Source organism: Onthophagus taurus, chromosome 7 (assembly GCF_036711975.1).
Source record: "Onthophagus taurus isolate NC chromosome 7, IU_Otau_3.0, whole genome shotgun sequence".
Classification (NCBI taxonomy): Eukaryota; Metazoa; Arthropoda; class Insecta; order Coleoptera; family Scarabaeidae; genus Onthophagus; species Onthophagus taurus.
In genome coordinates this window covers 2,401,378-2,418,484 of record NC_091972.1, presented here as the reverse complement: position 1 = coordinate 2,418,484, position 17,107 = coordinate 2,401,378, and the positions used below count along the sequence as shown (strand labels likewise).

General features: G+C 34.1%; 2 protein-coding genes across 2 annotated transcripts; both read right to left on the bottom strand.

Annotated features, from left to right (window-relative positions):
* Positions 1-5,690: 5,690 nt before the first annotated feature.
* On the bottom strand, positions 5,691-6,777 carry LOC111423652 (zinc metalloproteinase nas-13-like). Its single transcript, XM_023056920.2, has 5 exons — positions 6,652-6,777; positions 6,432-6,599; positions 6,270-6,379; positions 5,877-6,215; positions 5,691-5,815 (listed from the first exon to the last, which is right to left on the bottom strand). The coding sequence occupies exons 1-5, from the start codon at positions 6,737-6,739 to the stop codon at positions 5,735-5,737; spliced, it is 786 nt and encodes a 261-aa protein (XP_022912688.2). The 5' UTR covers positions 6,740-6,777; the 3' UTR covers positions 5,691-5,734.
* A 698-nt stretch (positions 6,778-7,475) lies between these two features.
* Positions 7,476-14,273, bottom strand: LOC111423650 (putative fatty acyl-CoA reductase CG5065). The gene is made up of 7 exons (XM_071198346.1): positions 14,193-14,273; positions 12,823-13,157; positions 12,605-12,774; positions 8,190-8,425; positions 7,937-8,136; positions 7,621-7,878; positions 7,476-7,569 (listed from the first exon to the last, which is right to left on the bottom strand). The coding sequence occupies exons 1-7, from the start codon at positions 14,271-14,273 to the stop codon at positions 7,476-7,478; spliced, it is 1,374 nt and encodes a 457-aa protein (XP_071054447.1).
* Positions 14,274-17,107: the final 2,834 nt, after the last annotated feature.

Below are 17,107 nucleotides of genomic sequence, written 5' to 3'. Positions count from 1 at the left end.
TTTTAGAATAAAGCTAAAAATAAAATTTTTTTCTTTGAGTGTCGTCAACGAAATTAAATTTACAGTTTCCTGTAAATTACGGTACTACAACTAAAAATTATTCTACTAAAAATTTATATAAAATTTACTTTATTTTCTAATATCTAACATTCTAAAAATGTTATTCATAAAAAAAACAGGATTTTTAATTTGACACTTCAGAACATTTTTGAAAGCAAACAAAAAAAATGTTGCTATGTTTATTTGAATTAAAAAAAATTAAATGAGCGCCATCTATCAATAATTTATTAAGTCATTTAATAATAATATTAAATATTAATAAAAAATGTGAAATAATACAATCTATTCCAACTTTTGTGTAAAACAAATATAAATTAAATAGTTCAACAAATGTATTTGTTTCAAATATCAGAAATATGTTTTTTAATTTTTAGTTATAATTTACAGGAAACTGTAAATTTAATTTCTTTGACGACACTAAAAAAAAAGTTTGTTTTTAGCTTTATTCTAAAACAATAAGAAACAGACCTGTCCAACCCCTATATTTTTGTAATCAGAAAAAAATAACGAATTTTAACTTTTTTAAAATTTTTTTCTAGTTTTTACTAACACTATAACTAGAACTAGAATCATTCGGGTTTAGCCGTCTTGAAAGACGTGCGGCTAAACCAGAATGTTTCTAGTTCTAGGTCTAGTGTTAGTTCTAGTTTAACACTAACAAGTTTTGACACTTGTAAGTTTTAAAGGAACTAGGAACTAGAATGTTTTTAGTTCTAGTTCTAACCTTAGTTCTAGTGATTGTGTCAGTATTAGTACTAGTTTTAGTGGTTATTTAAGGTCAGGGTATTGATTATTTTTTAGAAATAAAACTAGAACTAACACTAGACCTACAACTAGAATGATTCGGGTTTATTTTTCACAACGATGCGATTGGTTTAGATAGATATAATTTATCAAGTAAAAAGAAAATTCCCTTTCGTACCACATTGAAGGACACTTCAACATAAATAACATCAGTTGACCTTTTCCTTTTCCACCAAATCGGATTTTTTTTAGCTTGGAGTAACAGCCTCCCGTGAATTATTCGTAGGCTGAAGGAAGGTTTATCAATCCATTGTAGCAAGTCCCAATACATCCATCGGACACCCAATTTCTTTTATTAGACACCTCGCTAAACCCGAGGAGATGTCTTGATGAATAAATGAATAAATTACCGATTTAAAAAAGAAAAACGTTACCAAATACGTGCCGAAGAACGGTTATCTCGAGGGGTTTTCATAATTGGCGTGAAATGAGTACTGCTTGTTGGGAAAATGGGGCCAACCGGGAAATTGCTTTCGGGTAAAGTGCATGTTTTGGTTGAGGGTTTCAGGGCAAGAAAACGCGATAAGATATGGAAATATCCTGATGGGTCTTCGCCGGTCTGACACCTCGGGTGACGGCCGCGGAATCACGAAAAGTTGAGGTCTCTCTCTGTAAACGTAAAGTTCAGTGCTAAAAGTGGGAACGTAGAGAAGGGGGGCAAAGTTGAAATATGAACCGCTATTTATAAAAGTTGGAAGTTTCTGTTGCCGCAGAGATTTTTACTGTTATTTTTCCATGAGACCCTGTCTTTTCTGCCAGATATTTTCCACAAAACGACTCTATTGATTTATAATTTATCACTCCTATAAAAAAAATATATTTTAACACAACATTTTTTTCGTCAATATCGAAGAAAATTTACCTTTTGTAACATTCTCAAAACAAAATCCTTTTGTATGAAACTTTACAAAGGATTTCTATAATTAGAATTGAATGGATGGGAATGTGCTTGCTCTCATTTTGAATCGGGATTCGCTCGATATGTACAGAGATGGGAATATCGCGTCAACGAGTCGATACAAATTCAAAGCTCGGAATCATACGATTACCGGAGACATCGATTCATATCAAAGTCGGATTACCGGGAACGATTTTAGACCTCCGGTTGGCAGATTTTGGTTAACCTGAGCGCACAAATCAATTTCACGTTATACGCGAAAGATATAAAGGTAAACGATAAAAGATTATTCAATAAATTTGCGATAAAATCTTTTATTCTACATTTGTTTTTATATAAGTTAATCAAATCCATTTAAAAATATAACCATAATCACGAAACTAGTATGCACTTGCACTGTTCTACATAACATGTAACATAGCTTAATAGTATAGGCATTGGGTAGTTTTGCAAAGGAAAAGTTTTGCTTGGAAAAGGTGACGTCCTTATTCAGAGTTAAGAGACGCATGGCTAAATCCGAATGTTTCTAGTTCTAGGTTTAGTGTTAGTTCTAGTTTTACTCTAGACTTAGATTTTAGTTCTTGGTCTAGCGATGCATAACAATTAAAACTAGAACTAACACTGGAAACTTTCTAGTTCTAGGTCTAGTGTTAGTTCTAGTTGTACAGTAGCACTGTTGCTATGTAGAACTAACACTATACCTAGAACTAGAATCATTTGGGTTTAGTCGCACGTCTCTAAAGACGATTAAACCCGAATGATTCTAGTTCCAGGTATAGCGTTAGTTCTAGTTTTACACTTGCACTGTCACTAGAATTAACATTAGACCTGGAACTAGAAACATTTAGGTTTAGCCGTACGTCTCTTAAGACGGCTAAACCCGAATGATTCTACTTCTTGGTCTAGCGCTGAATAACAAATAAAACTAGCCGTGTGTCTAAGGACGCACGTCTAAACCCGAAAATTTCTAGTTCCAGGTCTAGTGTTAGTTCTAGTTTTACACCAGCAGTATTCTATGTGGAACTAACACTATACCTAGAACTAGAATCATTTGGGTTTACCCGCACGTCTCTAAAGACGGCTAAACCCGAATGATTCTGGTTCTAGGTATAGTGTTAGTTCTAGTTTTACACCAGCAGTATTACTATGTGGAACTAACACTATACTTAGAACTAGAATCATTTGTGTTTAGCCGCACGTCTCTAAAGACGGCTAAATCCGAATGGTTCTAGTTCTAGGTATAGTGTTAGTTCTAGTTTTACACTTGCACTGTCACTAGAACTAACATTAGACCTTCTTCTTGGTCTAGCGCTGAATAACAAATAAAACTAGAACTAACACTAGACATAGAACTAGAAAGTGTCGGGTTTAGCCGTGCATCTGAGGACGTCTGAGGCGTCTGAGGACGCACGTCTAAACCCGAAAATTTCTAGTTCTAGGTCTAGTGTTAGTTCTAGTTTTACACCAGCAGTATTACTATGTGCAACTAACACTATACTTAGAACTAGAATCATTTGGATTTAGCCGCACGTCGCTAAAGACGGCTAAACTCGAATGATTCTAGTTCCAGGTATAGCGTTAGTTCTAGTTTTACACTTGCACTCTCACTAGAACTAACATTAGACCTGGAACTAGAAACATTTAGGTTTAGCCGTACGTCTCTTAAGACGGCTAAACCCGAATGATTCTACTTCTTGGTCTAGCGCTGAATAACAAATAAAACTAGCCGTGTGTCTGAGGACGCACGTCTAAACCCGAAAATTTCTAGTTCCAGGTCTAGTGTTAGTTCTAGTTTTACACCAGCAGTATTCTATGTGGAACTAACACTATACCTAGAACTAGAATCATTTGGGTTTAGCCGCACGTCTCTAAAGACGGCTAAATCCGAATGGTTCTAGTTCTAGGTCTAGTGTTAGTTCTAGTTTTACACCAGCAGTATTACTATGTGCAACTAACACTATACTTAGAACTAGAATCATTTGGATTTAGCCGCACGTCTCTAAAGACGGCTAAACTCGAATGATTCTAGTTCCAGGTATAGCGTTAGTTCTAGTTTTACACTTGCACTCTCACTAGAACTAACATTAGACCTGGAACTAGAAACATTTAGGTTTAGCCGTACGTCTCTTAAGACGGCTAAACCCAAATGATTCTAGTTCTTGGTCTAGCGCTGAATAACAAATAAAACAACTAACACTAGACCTAGAACTAGAAAGTTTCGAATATTTCTAGTTCTAGTGTTAGTTCTAGCTTTACACCAGCACTATTACTATGTAGAACTAACACTATACCTAGAACCAGAATCATTTGGGTTTAGCCACACGTCTCTAAAGACGGCTAAACCCGAATGATTCTGGTTCTAGGTATAGTGTTAGTTCTAGTTTTACACCAGCAGTATTACTATGTGGAACTAACACTGTACCTAGAACTAGAATCATTTGGGTTTAGCCGCACGTCTCTAAAGACGGCTAAATCCAAATGATTCTGATTCTAGTTATAGTGTTAGTTCTAGTCTTACACTTGCACTGTCATTAGAACTAACATTAGACCTGGAACTAGAAACATTTAATTTTGAATGTAGGAATTCATGTTGCGAGATTATTTGAATTCAAAGGAAAATGAATATAGATCAACATTTATTTACTCGAAACTAGTTTCGGCTTATAACGCCATCATCAGTCGAATCTATGATTAAAAAGAATTACAAATTTGTTTTTTCGTTGAAAATTTTTTGTTTTTTATATAAAATACTTACAGTCAAGTTAAAAAAACTGTTTTTTTAGAACGTGAAATGTCATAAAGGTTTTATGAGTTTAGTGTTATAATACAATACTTAACCCTTATATGTAAATAAAATAAGTAAATTATAACACAACACAGATACACGAACTTATAAACGTACAATTAAAACGTGTGTCAAACGATACATGAAAACACGAAAAACGAAAAACAAGACCTGTTTTTACAGATATTACGAAATGTTACGATATGGCACTATGGTATAGATCGAAACCTCTAAATTTCTAATTTTTGTATTTTTCTCAAAAAAGCAATAAATTCGTCAAATTTTTATATTTTCGCATCTATCTTAATATTGAGGTATCTAAGAGTAAAAGCGCAAGAGAGCAATATTATTAACAATAAAATTTGCAACAATTTTTGTTATAAAAGTTTTCTTATAGCCAGCTCCGATTCTCAAGTGTTACCTTTAATAACTTGAAAAAGCAATAAATTCATCAAATTTTCATATTTTCGTATCTACCTCGATATTGACGTATCTAACAGCAAAAGTGCAAGAGAGCAATATTGTTAACAATAAAATTTGTAACAATTTTTGTTATAAAAGCTTTCTTATAGCAAGCTTCGATTCTCAAGTGTTACCTTTAATAACTTGAAAGAGCAACAAAATTGAGGTTCGTATCGATTTTACATGGATTATATACAATACAAAACATTAATGGCTAATAATACATAAGTAAATTCATCAGTAAATTTATAATTATTATCATTCATAACATTCTCTTACGTTCAATACGATAAGTTTTTAAATCCTACTATTACATATTATTACAGTATTTACTAGGTGTTATATAACTGTGTGTTATACGTAGTTAATGTAGTTAATGTTATAACCCTTATATGTAAATAAAATAAGTAAATTATAACACAACACAGATACACGAACTTATAATTCTATAAATTTAAATAAAATTAATTTTTAAGTTTACTTTAAGTATGTAAATATAGGCATATATTATTTTTCATTCATTATTTTATTTACATATAAGGGTTATTGTATTATAACACTAAACTCATAAAACCTTTATGACATTTCACATTCTAAGAAAAACAAGGTAGTTCTGGTAGTTGATCTTGACCCCCTGATCCATAAAAATCAAAATCAACGGTGTTAAAAAAAACACATCGATAAAATCTTTCAATATTCATTTTTATGTAATTACAAAGATATCTTTAAGAGCAATACATTTTATTTAGTTTATTGATATCCTTTTCACTCATTCCAATTCTTTGTCCAATTACAGCTGTTGGATCCTAAACAAAAAACAACATAATTTTTGAATTCATACTTTTTCGGGTTAAAAAATACTCTTACTTTGGGCACAATTGTTCTTTCACCATTTGCAGAGAAAGCATACTCTCCATAGTGCATTACACTATCGTAGTCGTAACCTTCACCAAAATCGGTTACTTTATCTTCTGTGTATTTGGCAAAGTTTGATTCAGTTCCTTGTTGAATATTATCCCAAATAATATCGACGAAATCGTCTCTATCGCTTGCACTTTGTTGGTGATAAAAACCAGCGGCGTGTAAAAATTCATGAACGATCGTTCCACTTCTTAAACAACCGGATCCGATTGCGCTTTTTTGTAAATTAATTGTTTGTTTTCCACCGAAACGACCAACGTATGACCAACATCCAGAATCTTCACCCTTTAAACACATCAAAATTGTATAAAAGATTAATTAAAAGATAAAACTACTAACAGTAACGTAGACATAATCAATATCGCTTTCGACTTTCCTTCTTACGGTTACGCAACTATTTTCAGCGTAAGCATCTAAAGATGATTGAATCCATTCGGCTTCTTCGGCAGCTACAAGAATTAATTGATAAATTAATTGATTATGAAATAATAATTTTCTTACTAAACGCTGCATCTATTTCATATGGGATTACATTATTTGTCCATCTGTAATAGGTTTCAATAAGTCCATTTCTTTGATTATCGGTAAGAACCATATCTCCCTCCACTTGTCCACTCAATTCCCAAATATTTTGTTTATCATCTTCAGTCCATGTCTTCAAACGATGTACTATATTTAATACGTTTTAATTAATAATTTTTAGATTTTATTATGTTTTTACCTTGTTCTGGAGATAATTTTTTAACATATGGATAACCTAAAGTGAAATGGCAAAGAATTGCAACAAAAATTAGTTTTATCGAAAACATTTTGGTGAATAACCGTTTAACCAACAACTTGAGTTTATATATATTATAATTTTTTTATTTAATTTTATCAAAACAGGTGATATAAATTGCTGATATAGAAAACTATATCCACTTGTTTCTAAGATAAATAAATTTAGGGGAATTAATTTGTTATTTGCACGTGGACATCAAGTGAATGATGCAATTATAGTTATCTAACATAAATAAGATTAAAGTTCTATTTGTGAACTCCTTAATAAATATTCTATCCTCGTCCTTCAGGTTGAATAAGAATGTTTGGACAACTTCTGTATTAGCCATCGCCAAAGCCAAAAACAAACTCCTAACAAAGTTTCGAAAAGCTCAGCACGTGAAAGAGATCCCTCTCACCCGTAGAACTTTAATTTAACACGGCGATACCCGGTACAAGAACGAATTTAATCAGGCATTAGTTTTCTATTTAATTCGAGAATGGCACTCAACCTTCATTTTCTACTCCAATTATCACAATTAACGAATTTAATTTCCTTAAAACGACTTCGACGACTTCCTCTTCGGATGGATTTTAATTCCCTCATACATTTAATAAAAAAAATTGTACTTTTTTGCTGATTATTTGATAAAAGTGAGTGCTTAATAAAAATGTAATATAAATCCTGGGATTTCATTTGCACGTGTTTCGCAATATATTCCTTTCAAAGATATCGACAAAAAAAAATTGATTGGGAAACGATTTATTAATGATAAAAAGGTTTGTTTAACATTTTAAAATAGTCGAAATAAAATAAGAAATAATCCATATAAAAAAACATAAAAAGCAAATTTTTGTTGATAAATCCAAAACGTACAACCTAAAAAAAAATTATCAGCAAATTTTTTGTTACAATGATTTTAATTATTACCTAAATAAAAGCCTTTTTGCTTTTGGTATAGACGTTGAAGATTCGTGCATAACATATTTTCGAATTCCCAAAATATAATTCGAGAAATAATCGTTCCAATTTATTGAGATTAGGTCGCAATTAAAAATTTCTCCATCATTTTTCGATAATTTTGAAGCGATCATTTTTATTTTATTATGTTCAAAATTCCATTTTTTTGATGAATAATAGTTTAATATGTTTAAACCTTTCGATACTTTTCTTTGGGTTCTTACCAGGCTATAATTTTAGAAATTCAATTTAAATTTAATTTATTAATAAATTATAATTAACTTACAATGGTGTTATACGAATAATTCTCAATAAAAAATCAATAAAATAAGCCGGAACCAAATGGAACAAATAAACAACCAAAACATGACAAAACCTACAAGTTCTTAACGTTGCATTAGGATACCACAACATAATTGAGAATGGATTATTTAAAACATGCTTTTTAGAAAATTCTAAAGTTTCCCCCCAAGTTATTGAGTTGTCCTAGAAAGAATCAAACTTAGATTTAGAAAAAGGAGTTGAGAAGAAACGCTTACAGCATCCCCTGTTAAATTTATAATTAAAGGTTCTTTTAATAGTTCAATATTTGATAATTCTTTAGCGATAACGATCATTCTATTAATAGTTATATCAACAGGCACTAAATCTGCTACTGATTGAGCATTACATAACATCGACCTAATTATTCCTTTACCACAACCAATCATTAAACCTGTTGGACCGTTTAAATTGTCAACCCAACCAGGAAATGGTTCAGAAAGTGATGCTGTAACTGAAAACAAACATTTTAATATATAACAGGCTATAACAGAGACTGCTTTTCCTGTATTAATCCGTTATATCGAAGTTTTACTATACAGGGTGTCCCAAATTCGTTGTTCGCATAGGCTATCTCCGAAATTAAAAGAGATAGAAAAAAAGTTCGTTAAATGACATGATCTTGTTCTTCATGATCGAGAAATTGGTAATGCTGATAACTCGAAACAATATGATACAAACTGATGTTCTTAAGTCATTACATTTTTGGGTAGTAGGCTTAGGTGGATGTTAAATTGTTTTAAAGTTGTTTAAAATTGTTTAAAATTATAAAAAATTGACAGCCATAAACAAAACTATCCTTAGCCAATATTTTTAGTTTATTGCCAAGATTTACAATAATAACAGAAAAATAAACATTATGCTAAGAAGCTTTCCACAGAGTTATAGCTTGTACAGTAATTGACCTGTGATATATTTCAGTACGATGAACGAGAGCAGACTCTCGTAGGAAGACAGCGATAGTTTGAGTGTTTGCTATTTTCAAACTCAAACCATGGCATCTAGACCAGTCTAGAACAGTAGCAAGATCCCTATTAAGCCGCATTACCGTTGCTGGAAGTTCATCCACAGCTGCAGATGTATAAATTTGGAGGTCGTCTGCATATAGGTGCAAGTTGCACTTAATTATCTTAGTGGATAATTGGTGGGCCCAAAACACTGCCCTGAGGCATACTGCAAAGGCTTCTAAATATAGATGAGGAGTCACGTACACACAAGAAACGATTAGAAAGGTATGATTGAAACCAAGCGATACAGCTCGGCGAAAAACCTACAGAAGATAGAATTGCCACCAACAAGCTATGGTCAACAGAATCAAATGGTCATCACAACCACATCTAATATCATCAGTAATTTTGATAAGTGCCGATGTCGTGCTATGATCTTGCCGGAAATTTCCCGGAATGATTGACGGGCGAAAATAAAACTGACCTATGCTAACATTCATCCACGCTATAATTGGGGTACAAAAGAAAACCGACTGTCCTTCACGCTATAATTAGGGTTTCAAAACAAAACTGACCTATCCTAACATTCCTTCACGCTTTAATTTGGGTTTCTTCACGCTTTAATTTGGTTTTCAAAAGAAAACTACCGGTCTTAACATTTCTTCACGCTTTATTGGGATTTCTTCATGCTATAATTGGGATACAAAAGAAAACCGGCAGTCCTTCACGCTATAATTGGGGTTCAAAAGAAAACCGACATTCCTTCACGCTATAATTAGGCTTTCAAAACAAAACTGACCTATCCTAACATTCCTTCACGCTTTAATTTGTGTTTCTTCACGCTTTAATTTGGTTTTCAAAAGAAAACTACCGGTCTTGACATTCCTTCACGCTTTAATTGGGATTTCTTCATGCTATAATTGGGATACAAAAGAAAACCGGCAGTCCTTCACGCTATAATTGGGGTTCAAAAGAAAACCGACATTCCTTCACGCTATAATTAGGCTTTCAAAACTAAACTGACCTATCCTAACATTCCTTCACGCTTTAATTTGTGTTTCTTCACGCTTTAATTTGGTTTTCAAAAGAAAACTACCGGTCTTGACATTCCTTCACGCTTTAATTGGGATTTCTTCATGCTATAATTGGGATACAAAAGAAAACCGGCAGTCCTTCACGCTATAATTGGGGTTCAAAAGAAAACCGACATTCCTTCACGCTATAATTAGGCTTTCAAAACAAAACTGACCTATCCTAACATACCTTCGCGCTTTAATTTGGGTTTCTTCACGCTTTAATTTGGTTTTCAAAAGAAAACTACCGGTCTTAACATTCCTTCACGCTTTAATTGGCATTTCTTCATGCTATAATTGGGATACAAAACAAAATCGGCAGTCCTTCACGCTATAATTGGGTTCAAAAGAAAACCGACATTCCTTCACGCTATAATTAGGGTTTCAAAACAAAACTGACCTATCCTAACATTCCTTCACGCTTTAATTTGGGTTTCTTCATGCTTTAATTTGGTTTTCAAAACAAAACTACCGGTCTTAACATTCTTTCATGCTTTAATTGGGATTTCTTCATGCTATAATTGGGATACAAAAGAAAACCGGTAGTCCTTCACGCTATAATTAGGGTTCAAAAGAAAACCGACATTCCTTCACGCTATAATTAGGCTTTCAAAACAAAACTGACCTATCCTAACATTCCTTCGCGCTTTAATTTGGGTTTCTTCACGCTTTAATTTGGTATTCAAAAGAAAACTACCGGTCTTAACATTCCTTCACGCTTTAATTGGGATTTCTTCATGCTATAATTGGGATACAAAAGAAAACCGACAGTCCTTCACGCTATAATTGGGGTTCAAAAGAAAACCGACATTCCTTCACGCTATAATTATGGTTTCAAAACAAAACTGACCTATCCTAACATTCCTTCGCGCTTTAATTTGGGTTTCTTCACGCTTTAATTTGGTATTCAAAAGAAAACTACCGGTCTTAACATTCCTTCACGCTTTAATTGGGATTTCTTCATGCTATAATTGGGATACAAAAGAAAACCGACAGTCCTTCACGCTATAATTGGGGTTCAAAAGAAAACCGACATTCCTTCACGCTATAATTATGGTTTCAAAACAAAACTGACCTATCCTAACATTCCTTCACGCTTTAATTGGGATTTCTTCATGCTATAATTGGGATACAAAAGAAAACCGGCAGTCCTTCACGCTATAATTGGGGTTTAAAAGAAAACCGACATTCCTTCACACTATAATTAGCCTTTCAAAACAAAACTGACCTATCCTAACATTTCTTCACGCTTTAATTGGGATTTCTTCATGCTATAATTGGGATACAAAAGAAAACCGGCAGTCCTTCACGCTATAATTGGGTTCAAAAGAAAACCGACATTCCTTCACGCTATAATTAGGGTTTCAAAATAAAACTGACCTATCCCAACATTCCTTCACGCTTTAATTGGAGTTTCAAAAGAAAACTACCTGTCTTAACATTCCTTCACGCTTTAATTGGGATTTCTTCATGCTATAATTGGGATACAAAAGAAAGCCGACATTCCTTCACGCTATAATCAGGATTTCAAAACAAAACTGACCTATCCTAACATTCCTTCATGCTATAATTGAGGTTTCAAAACAAAACTGACCTAGCCTAACATTTCTTTAGGCCTTTTTGCCGATAGGATAAAAAAAAAGACGATAACTCTTTGGAGTTTTCGCCATTAGCAGTTTCTCCAAAAACGATCATGACATGTAAGTTACTTTTTTTCAATCTCTTTTAGGGTAGGCACACACGGTCGATTTTTAGTCGGCCGATAGTTTAGTCGATGGACATAAATGTATTAAGTTTAATGTAGGTGCGCATACAATACAACCGCAGATCAACTCGATTTTTTAATCAAAAGGAGTCCATGTGCACTTATGATTAAAAAGTTGTGCAACTATCGTACAACTGCAATAATGCCACAGCTTTATATTGAAGCGCACACACAGTCGATAGTTTAGTTGAGCTTTTTAGGAATGTAGGTTGCGCGCGCAACTTTAGTGAGAGTTGAAGTGTCTTCTCTAGTATAACATAAATCGATTACTACTTTAGTTTATCTCAATTATTTTATGATAAGTGAATTTATATCAAAAATTAAGTTAAATTATTTTCCGTTTTACTACCGCAGTTAATTATATACTACACTAAATACAGTGTGTTAATTAATTATCGTACCCGACGTCATCATTGCAAGTATGCAACCAAAATCACAGTGCAATACGCATTATACGCAAATCGTGTATTGCAATACCAATATTGTGATATTGGTTGCATACTTGCAATGATGACGTCGGGTACGATAATTAATTACCACACTGTATATTAAAGTAATACAAATACATTATTTTAAAAATTTGAATTATTTCCCGGTATTATTCAATATTCAATACAATATAAATACAAGTTCTTTCGAAATCGATATGTGTGTGCATACAACACGATTTATGAACAACTAAACAGTTTAGTCGGTTATAAATTGATAATGCATCGCGATTTCAAACCAATCCAACTAAACTGTTTCGTCGATGAATAATTGACCGTGTGTGCCTACCCTTAGTTTCAGAGATAACCCATGCGGACAACGAATTTGGGACACAATTATTGGAAAACTTAAAAAATTACCAATTGATGGTCTTAAGATTGCTATTTTCATAAACGAAGAATATTCCCCAACCAATTCCTCAGTAAGTGATTTTGTATAAGCGTAAGTGTTTGGATAACCATTAATTATATCCGGTGTTATTTTATTAAGAGTATTTTCATTCATCCATTGAACTAAATCTAACATTTTTCTGAAAAAAGAAATTAGAGTTTGTTATCTTAAAGTACTGATTTATTACCTTGGATTATGAGGAGCAGGATACATTTTTTCTTCTAAAATTTCTTCATTTACATGGCAATAAGATGTGGATACATGAATATAAACGGATAAATTTTTAAATCTTTTTGCTAACTCCAAAACGTTATAAGATCCACCTAAATTGGTGAGGACAGTTTCTTTAAGAGGTTCTTGAAATTTAACGTTTGCTGCCATGTGGAAAACAACATCGACGTCCTTTAGTAAGACAATTAATTCATCTTCATTTATTCCTAAATTCGCCTTTTTCAAGTCACCGGATATAAAACGTAATTTATCAAGCGATTTTGGAGATTTCGATTTAAGCAAATCAAAAAGCTACAATTTTTAAATATTAATTAATTAAATTAACTAAATTTTTTATCTTACTGGAATTGAAAAATATTTTTTTAATCTCTCTTCAACTGATTGTCCTCGTTTCGATCGAATTAATACATAAATAATTTTTGCATTCGTAGATCGTAGCAATTTTTCCACAAGAACTTTTCCCATCGATCCCGTTGCTCCTGTTATAAATATTTTCTTCCCATCGTACCATTGAGACACTGCAAAAGATATTTCAATATATTTAAAGATTAAACATCAAAGATAAATTTCAATATGTAGTCTCAAAAGACCAACTCTCTAACAGAAAAGTTATAAAATAAAAAAAAAATGAGTTAAAGCTCCGGCAAAGTTAATTAAGGAACTTCCGATACTTAAAGTTGAGGAAATTAAAAAAAACTAAGCAAAAACTTTTAACGGTCGGGTGAATTTTGCGAAACCCATCGAATAATTTTGCATACATTTTACTTAGGAATCGATCGTATGGTTATTGACGTCCAAACACTGTAAAGGTTCCCTTGAAGAGCATCACGTTTGAATCTATTATATTTAATCGTTGAATAACACGCAATGATTATGGTTATTACACACCATCAATCAATTTATTAGGCAAAAAAAATCTTACAAAAAAGAAAGTGTATGTATTCGATGTGATTTTACCAGAGGAAACTGTAAATTTTTTACAATGAAAGACGTACGAGTAGACACGCCGTGTGGTGCATTTAGAAAGACACCAGACACAAACGCTTCAAGGAATTTCTATGAGAGCAATATTTTTCACGTCCACTCACGTAGACCTCGTTTTTATGACAGCTTGCCCTTGCACCGGAATAATAAGGCTCTTCTTGGTTCATTCTTGTAAACGTCGGAGTGGTTGAATTCAAAAAGATTGTGGTGTTAAGTCAGAAAATAAAAATAAAAATCTACCTTCACCAAATAACCACGTTATAACTCGATTGCATGTGGCGGTTCTACACAAAACAAACAACGTTGGTGATATAAGGGGTTGTTTTAGCATGAATTTCTTACCGTCAATTCCGCAGGTAATTGCCAACCAACGCCGACATCAATATTTATCCTTTCATTAAAGTCGGACAACTTTAAACCCATCGTTGACACCGCTCTGATTTGGCAAGATAAATAGTTGGGTCGTTATTAAATTTTGACTTAAATTTTCACTAATTCTTTTACTAGATTATTCACGACATGGGTAAACGGGAGGTAAACAACCCCTTGAAAGTAGAAGTCTATTGAGTAAATGCGGAACCTGTAAATCCGAGACTCAATACCCGGATACGAGAGTATTTTAGAGATCCTTATTTAAAATTAAAATCACTTCCCCCCTAACTTAATACACCAGTTCGAAGTCAAACATTAACTTTGAAATACATGGCGTCCACTCTATCGTGTATTCGGTACATTATGACGTAAAGTTTGAGCTTAGTTAAAAGGGTCAGGTACATTTTCTGTTCATTGAAATTAGGTATATTAAATATTAAAGTAAAGAGTGATTTTTACTAGGATATACAGCGAGGTAGGAAAGTATTCATCATAATTTTTATGGCAATAAAAAGAAATTAAATGTCAAAATGATTACGAGTGCACAATTTATATCGATTTTAACCCTGCAGTAGTGGCGCCGTGTCTGAGAGATTCAATTTCCAGGATTGATTCTTGTTAAATTGCTTTTTTGATTTAATTTGGCCACTTATAATAATAATAATAATAAACCACTTTATTGACTGCAATCAAGAAAAATAAATAAATAACTGCATAAACTTTATGCAGTCAAACGGCGAAGTCCAGATAACAGTTTCCAAAGATCCTGTCATCTTCTAATCAACCAAGAGTTGAACGTTCAAAATAATAAAACAAAAACCTAGAACTGTTAGCGTATATCGTTTTCTACTCTTACGTAACTAATTATGATGAAACAAAGATGAAAAAATAAAAATTTGCTTCAACGTCAGAACACCGAGGCAACATAAACGTTTGGTTGTGATCTTTGTAATGTTAATAAAGCGTCGCGCAACTTAGCAATATTGTATGAAAATGATCTCTCAAAAAGAGCTGTTTTCTGAGCAGGTATGGTAATGGTGCTTTTATGTCTGAGGTTTAGATTATGTATGTCTATCCTAAAAGTGATTTTATTATACAAGTAAGGTGGTGTTTTCGTGATAACTCGCGAGGTACAGGAAATAGTATTTAAAACGGTTTCTAACGTTCAACCCTGCATTACTTATAGTATGAGATATAGTTTCGTGCTTTCTGATCCCCTAAATCAAACGAAGACAACATCTGAACTTTTTGAATGCGATGCAAATCAAATTCGATTAAACATGGTAGAGCTGCATATGCCTTCCTTATACGAGCAGTGACGTGAGTAGTGAAACGAAGATTAGAGTCAAACACCACACCCAAATTTCTTGTCTCCTGAGACACGACCAGTCGCTCACCATCCAATGAAACATTGACATTATCAGCTGGTAAATTGCCAAAGATAACTATTGTTGATTTGGTTGCGTTGAGTGTTAGCGCCAATTTGATGGAGTACTCCGAGAGTACTAGAAGATCTGCGTTTAATTTTGTACATGAGAAGGCAGTGTGCTCTCTTCGAAAAGTCAAATATAGCTGAATATCATCAGCGTGTACTGACGAGTGTTTAACACATTTGGGCAGTTGAGAGGTGTACAGAGTAAATAGTAGCGGAAAATTCCTCTCCCAATCTCACCACCTGGACTCGGCCAGAAAGGAAGCTGATTATAAGAGACACTGCCGACTCAGATATACCAACATAATGCAAGAGGGATAACAGCATTTGGTGGTTGACTTTGTCAAAAGACAAGACTTTGGAATGATCTGGAAGAATAGTGATAGGATTTGGTAAGGGCATTATAACAGCAGACTTGCAGACAAAGGTGCATATGTTAGCATACGCGGATGACATCGTGATCATGGCGAGAGAAGCGACGGAGATGAAAGATATGATAAAGACATTGGAAAGATATTTTAGGGGGAAGGGGCTGAAAGTGAATGTGGAGAAGACAAGGATGATGAAGTTTTGTAAGGGGGGAGAAAAAGAACAGAAAACTGGAGATGGGAGGGAAAAGAGATCGAGGAGGTTAGGGAGTATACCTACTTGGGGTATGTGTTCAGGGAAGACAACAGGGAGGGGTCGCATGCAAAAAAGGCGAATAAGGTGATGGGACAAGTATGGGGAAGAGAGTCTTTGGAAGGAATGTGGCAAAGAGGAAGATTATGTTTGAAGGTCTGGTTAGCAGTGTGATGATGTATGGAGCAGAGGTATGGGGATGGAGAGAGCAGGCAATGCTGGAGGACGTACAAGTTAGATACTGGAGATGGGTGCTTGGGGTGGCGAGAGAAACACCGAGGTATATAGTGAGGGAAGAGGTAAATGTGGATAAAGTCAGAGTGGAGGGGGGCAGGAGAGCAGTGAAATATGAAGAAAGAATAGAAGGGAGGCCAAACTGCGGGATCTTGGGGGAGTGTTGGAGGGAAATTAGAGAGGGAAAGATCAGATATGGGAAAGGAGACAGAGACAACTATTATAGACGAGCGGGCTATTCGGTAACTGAGATAAATAGTAGACGAAGGGTGGGTAGGGAGATGTGGAGGGAGTTGAGAGATAGGGACCGAGATGTGCAGAGACAGGAAAGAAGGACACAAATAAAAGAGGGGAGGTATAACGAAAGGTACAGGGACATAATTACGGAGGGGCTGCCTAGATACTTATTATTGGAAGGAGATGAGGAAGGGAAGAAGTTGGTGGCTAGGTTCCGTTGTGGAAACGAGGAGAGAGCTAACGGATACTGGATGGCCGATGAGGAGGGGTGGTGTAGGCTATGCAGGGAGGAATGGGAAACGTTGGAACATATGTTGAATGGGTGCAGTGAGTTGAGGGAGGAGAAGTTGGACCGAGGGCA

What these genes read in the sequence shown, in the direction of transcription:
- LOC111423650 (XM_071198346.1), bottom strand. Translation starts at nt 14,273, where the DNA reads ATGGGTTTAAAGTTGTCCGACTTTAATGAAAGGATAAATATTGATGTC. An exon ending in CCTGCTCCTCATAATCCAAG is followed by an intron (nt 12,775 to 12,822) that starts GTAATAAATCAG and finishes TTCTTTTTTCAG; the next exon opens with AAAAATGTTAGATTTAGTTC. An exon ending in TAAATTTAACAGGGGATGCT is followed by an intron (nt 8,137 to 8,189) that starts GTAAGCGTTTCT and finishes GATTCTTTCTAG; the next exon opens with GACAACTCAATAACTTGGGG.
- LOC111423652 (XM_023056920.2), bottom strand. Translation starts at nt 6,739, where the DNA reads ATGTTTTCGATAAAACTAATTTTTGTTGCAATTCTTTGCCATTTCACT. An exon ending in AAAATTATCTCCAGAACAAG is followed by an intron (nt 6,600 to 6,651) that starts GTAAAAACATAA and finishes TATTAAATATAG; the next exon opens with TACATCGTTTGAAGACATGG. An exon ending in TGAAATAGATGCAGCGTTTA is followed by an intron (nt 6,380 to 6,431) that starts GTAAGAAAATTA and finishes TAATTCTTGTAG; the next exon opens with CTGCCGAAGAAGCCGAATGG.